At 40.4% G+C, this 12,362-nt stretch overlaps 1 protein-coding gene across 4 annotated transcripts in view; it reads right to left on the bottom strand.

Annotated features, from left to right (window-relative positions):
* The window catches only part of PRPS1 (phosphoribosyl pyrophosphate synthetase 1), a 37,416-nt gene extending 25,463 nt beyond the window's left edge, over window positions 1–11,953 (bottom strand). The window contains exons 1-3 of one of the 4 annotated variants that reach the window (XM_004379748.1): window positions 11,710–11,953; window positions 2,009–2,192; window positions 770–868 (exon numbers count right to left, since the gene is read on the bottom strand). In XM_004379748.1, the coding sequence (XP_004379805.1) occupies window positions 770–868; window positions 2,009–2,192; window positions 11,710–11,831 (405 nt within the window). In that variant the 5' untranslated portion in view covers window positions 11,832–11,953. Of the gene's footprint in view, window positions 1–769; window positions 869–2,008; window positions 2,193–11,709 lie in introns of those variants that run through there. The other 3 variants (XM_023734443.1, XM_023734445.1, XM_023734444.1) reach the window with 3 other exon arrangements.
* Window positions 11,954–12,362: the final 409 nt, after the last annotated feature.

Raw genomic sequence — 12,362 nt, 5'->3', positions numbered from 1 at the left:
GGGATTGGACTGGACTGTGGGACATAAAGTGATACTCGTGAGGAGTGTGCTTCTTAGCTCAAGTAGATACCTGAGACTAAATGGGCAGCTCCTGTCCGGAGGCGAGATGAGAAGGCAGAGAGGGTCAGAAGCTGGTTGAATGGATAGAGGAAATCAGAGGTGGAAAGGAGTGTGCTGTCACAGTATAGCGAGAACAACTAGGGTCACATAACAAGGTAAGTATAAATTTTTGTATGAGAGACTAACTTGAATTGTAAACTGTCACTTAAAGCACAATTTACAAAAAGTATAAAATGTAAGATGGTATTCTACCCCCCTTACTCTGGGTTTATGCTAGAGAGGAGGATCCAGTATCTGAGGCTCTAAATTTAAGATCCTGAATACTCAAGAATAATAACAACGACAATAACAACTCCCATTTACTGAGTACCTGTTATGTGCTAGATATTATACTATGAATTCCAATGTGTTCCAATTAGATATCATCTAATACTTAGAATAATGAAAGTGTATGTTCAGAGACCTTAAATAACCTGGCCCAAGGTTACAAAGCTAGTAAGTCTCAGAGTCAGTATTCAAACCTAAGTCTGATTCCAAAGCCTCCCAATCTAACCAGACCCAAATGACTAAGATAAATAAATATGGTTAAAATTCAGGTGATGCCTAGCTTATTTGAGCTGCACTTGGGCACAGTTTCTCTGCAGTCTTCAATATTATCTGTTCTCTTCTCCCACCTTTCTAAACCCCAATATGTAGCTTCCATTGATACCTGAATTTGAGAAGCATGTAGATCCATGGTGATGATATGATCTGCACCTGCTACAGACAGCATATTTGCAACAAGCTTGGCTGAGATTGGGGCCCGGCTCTAAATGGGGAGAAGGGGAAAAGAAAAAGAAAAACCAAACAGCCAATTTGAGTAAGAGTTCATTTGTTCAAGAAGCATTTATTTACTTATTGTGTACCTACTAAGTCTAAGGCACTGTGCAGCCAGGAAATTCATATAAGACATGATCAGTGACTTTAAGTAGATCATAAGCTAGCAAAAATATTAAGCGGAACATCATTTTTCAAACTCAGGATACGTATTTCAGACAAGAAAATACCTTCTTAATGCATATACTTTGCTATTTTCTGCCTATTCAAGGGTTTCCAACGGCCATTTATTTAAACAGATGGACTTCTAATTTAAAATCTTTTGAAGAATAATTTTATTAAAGTATCTTTTAACACATACATACCCAAACCTGTATAACATTTAACACATCAAAGTTTAAAGATGCATCACAGAATGGAAATTATAGTTTCTTTTATAAACTACACCACCACATTACTCACCTGGAGGTCAACCACCCAGCAACCCCAACCCCCTTAGATCAAAGACAAATACACCTGCTGAACTGTAAAACAGCAAAGTCCACGCATGCCCTTTCCTCTATACTCTGTAGGAGCACTATGCTCACTCTGTTGGAGTAAAATATCTGGCTTTCTCCAAGCACTGTGTGTAAACATTGGACATCGATTGCAATGGATGTAAAACTTGATGTTTACACCTTATCCTCTAATATACCAGATAAATAAGGTGGTGGGGTGTGTGTGTATGCATACACACATACATATATATATTTATGTGTGTATACATATATATCAGATACATAGTTTATATATATATACGTGTAAACCACAGCTTGAAAATAATTCTACTCCATAGGAATTGATGCTTAGTCTTCGTCATAAAATTTACGACTATCAGTGAACTAACAAAGTCACACATGTATGAATTCAATAAATATACAGATTACAAACTTGCTGCTTTATAAAAACCAACTACATATCTACTGTTTGTGAAAAGGGTGATATCTAATGGAATATGATTTTAAAATACCCCCTTAATATATATCTGATGATTAAATAAGTTTTTGTGACTCTGGGCAAGTACGCCTGTTTCCCTTGCTTTTTTAAAAAAAAAAAAGAGAGAGAGAGAGAGAGAAACAGCTTCTGCCCCCACCTTATCCTTCTTATCCTGCCGGGCATAAGGGAAGCATGGGATGACTGCAGTAACCCGGCTGGCTGAAGCAATCTTGCAGGCATTAATCATGATCAAAAGCTCCATTAGATTGTCGTTGATTTCTCCACAACCACTCTGAACAATGTAGACATCCTCTCCACGCACACTCTCGCCAATTTCCACGCTACATGGGGAAAGGAAGGACAACATAAAATAGACTTTTAAGAACTATACTATACTTCTACAGACAAACCCAAACCTGTTGCCACTGAGTCGATTCCAACTCATAGCGACCCCACATTAGAGAGTAGAACTGCCCCACAGGGTTTCCAAGGAGCACCTGGTGGATTTGAACTGCTGACCTTTTGGTTAGCAGCCGAGCTCTTAACCACCCTGCCACCAGGGCTCTAGCTCTACAGACAGTAAGATCTAAAAAGCATAGCTTCCCTACCAGTATGCTGTGACTGGATTATAGCTGCATGTCGATCCTGAGCCCCTCAGACTTCAGGAGATCCCCTGCACCAGAAGTAGCCTCCTCAGTTTAGTCCCATGTACTACACAAATATTAACATTTTCTACATGTGACACGACAGGAAGACTGGCTAAGGTTAGTCTAAAGTACTTACCAATGATGGGAGCATGATTTCAGTAGGTGGCCCTTATCTTGTTTCATGCAGATACATGAATATGAATATGATCTGAATGCAAATTTGATACATCACCTGTGACTGTTACATAATCTATACTTAACGGAAGAAGCAGAAGTATCATATAAGGAATAGATCATTATTATTCTATAATGACCTTCTATTATATGACAGTGCGATCTCTACCATATTGGCAATTCACTCAACAAACATTAAATGTCTATAGGCCGATCACTGTGCTAGTACTAGGGACACAACAGTGAATAAAACAGATGTAGTCCTTGACCTCATCCTATACTAACTTGTATGCAGTTGAGTTGATTTTCAACTCATAGCAACCTCACGACAGAGTAGAACTGCCCCATAGGCTTTTATAGGCTGTTATCTTTTCAGAAGCAGATCACCATGTCTTTCTCTCGTGGAAACAATAGGTGGGTTTGAACCACCAACCTTTCCATTAGCAGTCAAGTGCTTAACCATTGCGTCAAGGCTCCTATACTAACTGCAATCTGGACCAGTAAGTAAGTCTTGTTTAAAAAAAAAAATCCTACTCTAAAAATTGTTGTTGTTAGGGGCCTTTGAGTCGATTTGACTCATACTGACCCCATGTGACAGACAGTAGAACTGCCCCATAGAGTTTTCTTGGCTGTAATCTTTACAGAAGCATATCTGCAGCAGAGCCCCTGGGTGGGTTTGAACTACCAACCTTTCAGTTAGCAGCCAAGAGCTTAGCCATTGCATCACCAAGGCTCCTTGCTCTAAAAAATAAAATTTATTAAATCTTAAAAAATTCCAAAGGAAGTTACTCTAATTATGAAGTAACAGTTATATTTTACTGTAAAATGAAACTCTCAATGCCTACACTTGGGTCTCTACCAAGAATAACTCAGTGAGGCCTCAAAGCAGCATTATTTTCCCTGTTAATCCTATAGGTGGGGTGTATGCGTGTGTGTGTGGGTGTGTGTGTGTGTAGAAAAAGAACAGATCAGCGTGATTGATAACCCCTGTTGAGCAAGAGAAGAACTTCTTCACTTCAAATCAAAAGGCAATACAGTTATTAAATAAAAGATCATACTTTCACCTCAGTGCCATCACTATATTCTACAGGGCTTTAGGAACTATTCATTGTCCTATGCCTAACAGGATCACTTTTACCCAACGCTTCTCTCTCTCCCCAAACAAAACTTCATGGAGCATTCTGAAAGGAACTTATGCAGAAATCAGCAGGAAGTAATTCTATTGCCAGAAGAAGCTAATATAGGAGGATATTATTCCTTTCCAATCCAAGTAGCTCTTGAAACGATCCTACCTTTTAAAAGAATGGGGTTAGTTTGTATTGCAAAGCAAGAAAAATAAAAACAAACGGCAAAAATCAAACCGGAAACAAATTAGAACAGGGAAGTTGAGATTTCTGGTTAGGCAGAAAAAAAAAAAGAAAGAAAACACATTAGTTTGGGTTATCTGGAAATAAACTTTCTTCAGGCACTGAATTCAAGTATGGATCCTTATGTTAAAAGTGCATTATTTGCTCAAATCAGTAATCTAAGTTCCTACCTCAAGAAATCAGAAAAAGGGCAGAAATCAATGAAATGGAAAACAGGAAAACAATAAAGAAAACCAATGAAATAAAAAAATTGGTTCTTGGAGAGGGTGGAATCAATAAAACTAATAAACCTCTAGGAAGACTGGTAACAATTAAAAGACAAAAATCATCAATATTAGGAATGAAACAGGGAATATCATTACATATCCTGTAGCCATTAAAAGGATAACAAGGGAATACTATGAACAACTTTATGACCAAATTTGACAACTAAGAAGAAACAGACTAATTCCTTGAAAACCACAAGCTATCGAAACTCACCCAAGATGAAACAGACAATCTGAATACTCCTATAACCATTAAAGAGATTGAATTCCTAATTAAAAAGCTTGTCCAAAAGGCTTCACTGGAGAATTCTATCAAATATTTAAAGAACACCAATTATGCACACTCTCTTCCAGAAAATAGGTGATAAAGGAGCACTTCCCAACTCATTCTATAAGGCCAGTATGACCCATAAACCAAAACCAGACAAAGGCAATATAAAAAAAGAAAACTACACAGTATCTTGACAGTATTAATATCCTGGTTGTATATTATATATTGTTTTGCAAGATATTACCGTTGGGAAAACTGAGTAATGGGTACATTGTGTCTCTCTGTAAGTATTTCTTACAACTGCATGTGAATCTATAATTATCTGAAAATCTACGGTTCAATTTTAACAAAAAGTACGCTATTCAGGCAAATGTAGTCCAGAGTTTATTAGTGGTTACCAGGGGTGGGAGGGAGGGGTAAAGGGGGAATCATTGCTGAGGGTGCACTGAGTTTCTGATAATGATGGCAGAATAATTTGTAAAAGGATAGTGGTGATGGTTGCACAACATGATGAATGTAATCAATGTCACTGAATCGTACATATAAAAATTGGCACTTTTTGTTATATATGCTTTTACCACAATAAAAAAACATTTAAAGTACTATTCATACCTTTAAGGAGTCCTGGTGGTGCAGTGGTTAAGCACTTGGCTGCTAACTGAAAGGTCAGCAGTCAGAACCCAGCAGCCCTTCCACGGAAGAAAGCTGCGGCAGTCTGCTCCCATGAAGATGACCGTCTTGGAAACCCTATGGGGCAGTTCTACTCTGTCCTATAGGGTTACTATGAGTCGGAACTGACTGGATGGCAATGGTTTTTTTAATTCATACTTTGTGTATACTAAACAATTACTGTAGCACCCCATGAAAGCTGAGGTCATAAAAGTACAACTAAAAGCAAACGCACTTCTGAGATACTATGTGATGCTAATACTGTGAGGGAACTTGGAGAACTCCGATTTTAACTTGAGAAATAGCTCAGCCAACCGCACCGGACTGGACCTTATTTGCGAACCTATTCCAACAAACTGTAAAAAACACACTTATGAGGCGGAGAAATTTGAACACTGACTGGTTATTCGATATTAAGGGATTATTGCTAATTTTTTTAGGCATGATAATTGTACTGTGGTTACAGAAATATATATAGATGATATAATGTCTGGGTTTGCTTCAAAATAATTCAATTGTGTGGTATGTGTAGAATAAGGTGAAGCAAGATTAGCCATGAGTTGGTAAACTGCTGAAGCTGGGTAATATGTACACTGGGGGAGGGAGATAATCACATTATTTTCTATACTTCTGTATGTGTTTGAAATGTTCCATAAGAAAAAGTTAAATAAATAAAGTGACCCTCCCTAATTAGTCTCTCATCACCCTGGTGATTCCCTTCATGAAGGTAGGAACTAGATTTGTCATGCTTGCCTGTATCCCCAGACAGCCAGTGCCAAGATGATGTGAACGAATGAATGAATGAATACCGGTCAGGATTAGGCTGCCTCTTGCATTCACTCACGTTAGCCAGAATGTGAACTGGCTGCATGCCTGCTTCTGCAAAAATTTAGAAGACTGGCTTTTATTATCACTCACAAGATAACTTACTGCTGATTCTATCCACCAAACCAAACGCGACCCCATAGGGTTTCCAAGGCTGTAAATCTTTACGGAGGCAGACTGTCACATCTTTCTCCCGCAGTGGTTTCGAACAGCCGGCCTTTCGGTTAGCATTCGAGTGCTTTAAGCACTGTGCCACCAGGGCTTATTTCTGATTCTACATTAGGGTCAAATGGAAACATGTTTTTTAAAAAGGTTTTGACAAATCTGCTCACACCCTTTTACAGATACTCGGCTAATATCTAATTTTGGGTAGAACTACAACCTGATGGGCCCACCAGAATGAGCTAGCTACAAAGAATTTTATGGTGGGATTCTTAGAGATAATTGAGTAACATAACGAACAATAAATCAATTGTGTGGACCCTCAAGTAGCTGAACTGACACAGTGCTGTCTATTCCCCCCCTCCTTTTTATTTTACTTATGGACACTTAACTTGTTTCAGCTTTTATAGGAATTTTTCCTGACCTTCAGTTAGAACAACTAGAACGATAAGTATCCAATATATTAAGGATATTTTATTAATCACTAGCTCAGCCCTAAGAAACAATTGAATCTGCTGTAAATGCCAACTATACCAAAGCCAAAAATGCTGTGAAGACATTCTTCAAAACTCAAATGGACAGGCAGGAGGGACTCCGGAAGGGCTTTCTGTAAGAACAACTTCCATGTTTTTCCAACCACATAGTCCAATGTGGTAGCCACTGGCCACATGTGGTTAATGAGCACTTGAAATGTGGCAAGTGTGACTGGGAAACTGAATTGAGATGTGCTGTATGTGTAAAAAATGCACACCTTATTTGGTGGTAGGCCCAATAAAGCAGTAGCAGTTTAAAGAAACTTCTCAGCTCTCCGTTACTACCAATGCTGCCCTTTGAGAGGTTCCAGGCTAAAAGTTTCTTCTATGTTTTATGCTGCAAAACTCTGGGGTCTTGATCAAGTACTTCAAATATTTGAGTAATTTCTGAACTGAGACATTTTTAATCCTGCCCAGTCATACCCTATACCTCAAACTCCATGACCAAGATCTCCATTTCCTTGGGGAGAATGGAAATCAGTCACATTAATTTCCAGTAAAAAGTCAACTTTGCCCTATATAGCTCTTGTTTCAGTCAAGAACACGGAGTATCATCTGTGCTCCAGGCATTCACTCAGCAGAAAGTCAAGTTGTTTGATTAGGAGCAAGAGAACAAATGTACAATTTGACAATTGATACAAGAGAGGATATGCTAAGTATCTACTCCTCTAGGTTTTTAAAGCTTTATTATCAAGTAAGACAGAAGGCATCATACTTAGACCATGGTGGCTTATCTCCTTTTACAAATGTCTCAGCTATCAGAGTCAACATAAAAATACATCCACAAAATTACTATATTACTCATTATGTTACTCAATATCACTACTTAAGGATTCCACCCATGAAATTCTTAGAATTCCGTGCCTGGGAGTCTCTAAAGAGTTTTATGAAAAATTAAAACTACATAATCCACTGCATATGCCTTTATCCCTTTGGCTGCTATGAAGCCAAGGGATACAGTTAAACGTAATATTAAACTTCAGTAACCATTTTATGTCAAACTCTTGGCACAATTACTGAAGCCCTTTGTTCTGATGTATGTATCTTCTTCTTAGCTAATTTTTGTTATCCTTTCTTGAAAGCTGGTAAAGTATGAATTATAAGATTATATTATGACTTCCCATTTAAACATTAGAGAACATCTGCTGAACATTTGCTTTAGTATAGATAATTCTTTTAGAAACTATACATTCTAACATTGCATAAAGTTTTGAAAAGTAATTTTTAAAAAACCACTTACTAGCTCACCAGCCAACACAATTGCAAGTACCATTTTTGTGTTATTACTTGATAATAATTAACCAGCCGTTTAGCTATTTCCCAAAGCCAAACTTAAGAGTAAAACTTACCCTCGGCATAAGATGTTTGTTATGACAAAAAGGCATATATCTGATAATGTGAAAAAGTTATTTAACTATGTTAAAAATAAAGTGTTGCAAGTAAACTAGGAGACTACCTGGTTTTACTATGTATATATCTAATTTCACTAATCAAGACCAATCTTTCCCTCTAGTCGCACTGTAAGGCATAGACTTTCATAAAGCCTTAAACAGCCCATGAACTTCACTCAGATTATACAGCTTGGTCAATAAACAGTTCAATGAATCCTCAAAAAAAAATTAACATTATTCTTATGGTTTTCTCTAAAAGATAAGTTATGGCAGTGACTGATGGTAGAAACAAAGCCAAACCTTTTGCCGTCGAGTCGATTCCGACTCATAGTGGCCCTAGAGGACAGTGTAGAACTGCCCCATAGAAGTTCCAAGGAGTGCCTGTTGGATTTGAACTGCCAACCTTCTGGTTAGCAGCTGAGCTCTTAACCACTGTGCCACGAGGGCTCCAGTTGTGCCTAAAACCGGTTTGCTCCTAATATACAGTAAAACCTGTGAAAGCTGGAACCTGTGTAAGGCAGAAACCTGTCAGAGAAGGAAAACACAAATATTTTCCACTAAAACAAGCAATAGAAAAGTGGTAAGGCTTCATCCTGTCAAAGGCAGAAAACTGGCAAAACCAAGAAAACCAAGGCAGTCCCATCGAGTTCCGGCTCTCACAGGTTTCACCATAGTATATTAGGCAGAAAGACCTAATTCAGTACTTTAGAGGGTGACACATTCTCCTTGTTCTCTCCCACTAGTTAATGGGGTATTCTCCAAATGGCTCTGAGCCAATCATTCTCCCAGCGGTTTTGGAGAGGCGAGAAGACCGGCTATGTTTATCCAATGAACGAGAAAACTACCTTCTCCTTTACCCTTTCCTTAGCATGGGGCATAAGTACATACAGTTGGCACTGAATGTTAAGAAACACAAAAAGGAAATAAAGTAAATTTAAAAGCCAGATGGTATCCTGAAGAAAATCTCAAGAATTCAGACTACTGGGATGTTGGCATGTACGAAATACATGGGATTAACTACCCAAAGGATCAGGTTATGAGGAAAATCCTAGGAAACCAAAGTTAAAAGTCTTTCTTCCTCCTCTCAACCAATCCAGAATAACCAAATAAACAAAAACTATTTATTAGTATTGAAGAGAACTGAGTTCAAATTTTAGTATACCCAGAAGTTTTAAAAGCCAGGCAAGATATATCAGCACAAATTCAAAAGAATAATATTCAGTGGTGGGCAAGTTACTTAACCTCTGAATCCTAGTTCCCTCATCTATAGAATACAGATAAAAGTATAAACTCCACATAGCAGTTTTGAGAGGATTAAATATAATGTGTGTATAGGATGATCCTGATTTCAGAAACAAAGCACTCTGCTCAAAGGAGTATCAACCCGAGATTCTGCTAGCTCCCATGCTAAGCAACTGTCTCATTTGAGGATGGGCTCTGCTGTTCACCATCTGATGACCCACAGCTCCCACTAAGCTGCCTATCCATGACCTATAGATCCCAAGAGTCACAGAGGGCAGTAGTTACCGTTTCTGCAGTGTAGAAAAGCCAAAGTGTGTGTGTGGCGGGGTGGGGGTGGGTGGGATAAACATATTCAATTTTGTCCAATGAAAATATCAGGATATCTAAGGAACCAAGAAGCTGATGATTAAGCCAGAAACAAGGAAACCTAACTAGTCAGCGTTTGCCCATTTTAGGCTTAATCTTATCCAACGTTTCCAAGCTGTCCATGTTGCTGTCCAGTTGTTTAAAAATGAAACCATCTCAGAGAAGAGGTAGATTTGGATTGCTGATGAATTCAGGGAAAAAAAAAATCAGTGGAAAACTAGGTTGTTCTCTCCCTCCCCTCTCCCAATATAACAAAATAATCAAAGTTAACTTTTCAATTTACTGTATGTAGCCTGGTGTGTTGTATTATGCAGAGGGCAGAAGGGTGAACACTAGGAGAAAATAAAGTTTTCATATTTTTCCTAGAAGCATAGGGTATTCCGTTTAGGAAAAGGATTTAATAACCCCACAGTTCTCTAAGGGGACCAAAAAGACCCCTAAATGAAAACCATTCTTGTCCCCTAGGTTATATACTGCCATTCTCAAAGTCTGATCCGGCTTTGTGTTCTTTATTATGACCCACAAGCTACAGAGGTGTGGTCAAAGCTATTCAGCTTGATTAAGGTACTGCCTGGTTACAGATGGCACCAGTGTTTGCACAGTCATTTACATCACAATCAGCAGCACAATAATCAGACATGCAGAATGAAGCGGTCCATTACAGACAGATCTAAAAAAGATAGAGGAAGTTACACTTGGGAAATCAATTTAAAGAAAAAAGGAAAGCAAAAGTATTTAAGAAAAAGTGCTCAACGTCATCTTCATTAATTTAACTGATCACTAGGTGTAAACGTTCCCCTTAACAGATGACTGCATCTGTAAGATTGAGTACTGTGCCGATTTGATCAAAAGGGGCAAAACCACACACCTATCAGAACCAGAAGATTCTACATTTAGGTGGAAGGGGAATTGAAAGAATCAAGTAACCACGTTCTCTCTAAGATGGCCCGATGGTGCAGGCTGAGGGTGGAAGTGGGGGGAGGGGGCAAGTTTACTGGCAAGGCAATGAAAAAAAAAATTCAACGTTCAACGTACAGTGCGATTCCAGTCTTCCACTCCATTACCTTTTCTCTACTTTCAGGTATAAAATTGTTTCCTAAATTCCCCCACGCAGCTCTAACAGAACTAGACAAGTCCAGGGTGGATGTTTTCTGAAAAACATATTTTTGCACTATCTTTATCACTAGCTGCACGGAGAGAAGTCAAAGACTGCAGAAGTAAGGTTCCTTAAGACTTTCTGGGTGGCTCAAGCTGAGATGAATATCTAGGATATAGAGCGAATGCATCACTTTATCCAATCAACTAGATTTAACTGTAAGTATGACTCCATTCTATAGATTCTAAAGATGTGAAAAGCTAACGCATGCCAAACTAAGGAAAGTCCTCGGTAATAATTTTGGCGCCCTCGGTACATGTCAGTTTTACTAATCACCAAACCGAACCGATACCATTTCGAATCCAAAAGCTGCTCCTTAGATCCAAGGAGAAAGTCCAGGAGGGCTCAGAACGCAGTAGGCTCTTCAATGCAAGCTGGTCCAAGGGCTCAAGCGAACTCAGTCCAGCCTGGGTAGCTCAACAGCAAAGCGACAAAGCCACGTGTCCCCTTGGCCGAGGCTAAGCGATTGTCCCCTCCCCTCGCACCTGGCGGCCACTATCCCCACGTTGGGTCCTCCAGTCCCTGCCTTCAAACCCAACCAAAGCAGCTTCGCCTCACGCTCCATCTTGACTCCACCCCACCGCACGGTGAGAATAAACGTGACCTTTCCACCAGAGGTAAAATAACGGAAACAGCCCGCGGAGCACGCACGCCACCAAGCTGCCCCCTCCGTCCCCCCGCCCCTAGGAACTCACGCGGCGACCCCATCCCCCCGCCCTCCGCCGCTCACGCGGTGCCCCCGCTGCCCGGGCAGGTGAGCCCCGCTGGGAGTTCCAACTTGGCCCTTACCAGGTCTCCTGGTTGCTGAATTTCTTAGTCACCACCTTGCCTAGCTCCAGGCCCAGGCGGTCGGCAATTTTCTGGGATAAATCCTGATGGGAGCTGCCGCTGAAGATTTTGATATTCGGCATCTTGGCCAACTACCCTCGGCACTCTGCCCTCAGCGATCACTGCTGCTGCCGACGCTGGAATCTAAGGCGTGCTGGAGACTCGGTACTAACCGCTTCGCGTTGCTACTCCGCCATCTTACATTGCCGCCCGGCGCGCGGCTCTAAATTGCCCAGCGCCGGGAGGCGGGGACCGCACGAAAGTCCACGCCCCGCCATCACTGATTAGCTGAGCGAGTAGCTAGGGGCAGTGTCCTCGTCGTAACTCTGCCTCTCCCGGTCTTGTAAGCTATTGGCTGGACGGCATGAAGGGGGCGAAGTTAAGACATAGCCCCGCCCCCGGTAGCTAGGCAGTTGGGGAGAGGTGGCTAGACAGCGGGCAGACGTTCGCAGTGGTCTGGAGGGATGCTGGGGACTGGAGGTCCAGATCTTTCCGCAAATGGGAAATCAGCCACGCTTTATTTTTTCCTTCCCTAGTCTGGTTCTGGTTTACAGTTTCTTTTAAGAAAATCTGTTCACCAGGATGTCAGCCACCGTTTGTCAAAGTGAAGGGGA

This window comes from Trichechus manatus, unplaced genomic scaffold (assembly GCF_000243295.1).
Source record: "Trichechus manatus latirostris isolate Lorelei unplaced genomic scaffold, TriManLat1.0 scaffold00068, whole genome shotgun sequence".
Classification (NCBI taxonomy): domain Eukaryota; kingdom Metazoa; phylum Chordata; class Mammalia; order Sirenia; family Trichechidae; genus Trichechus; species Trichechus manatus.
Note: the sequence above shows the minus strand (reverse complement) of the source record. Positions and strands in the feature narration are given on the sequence as shown.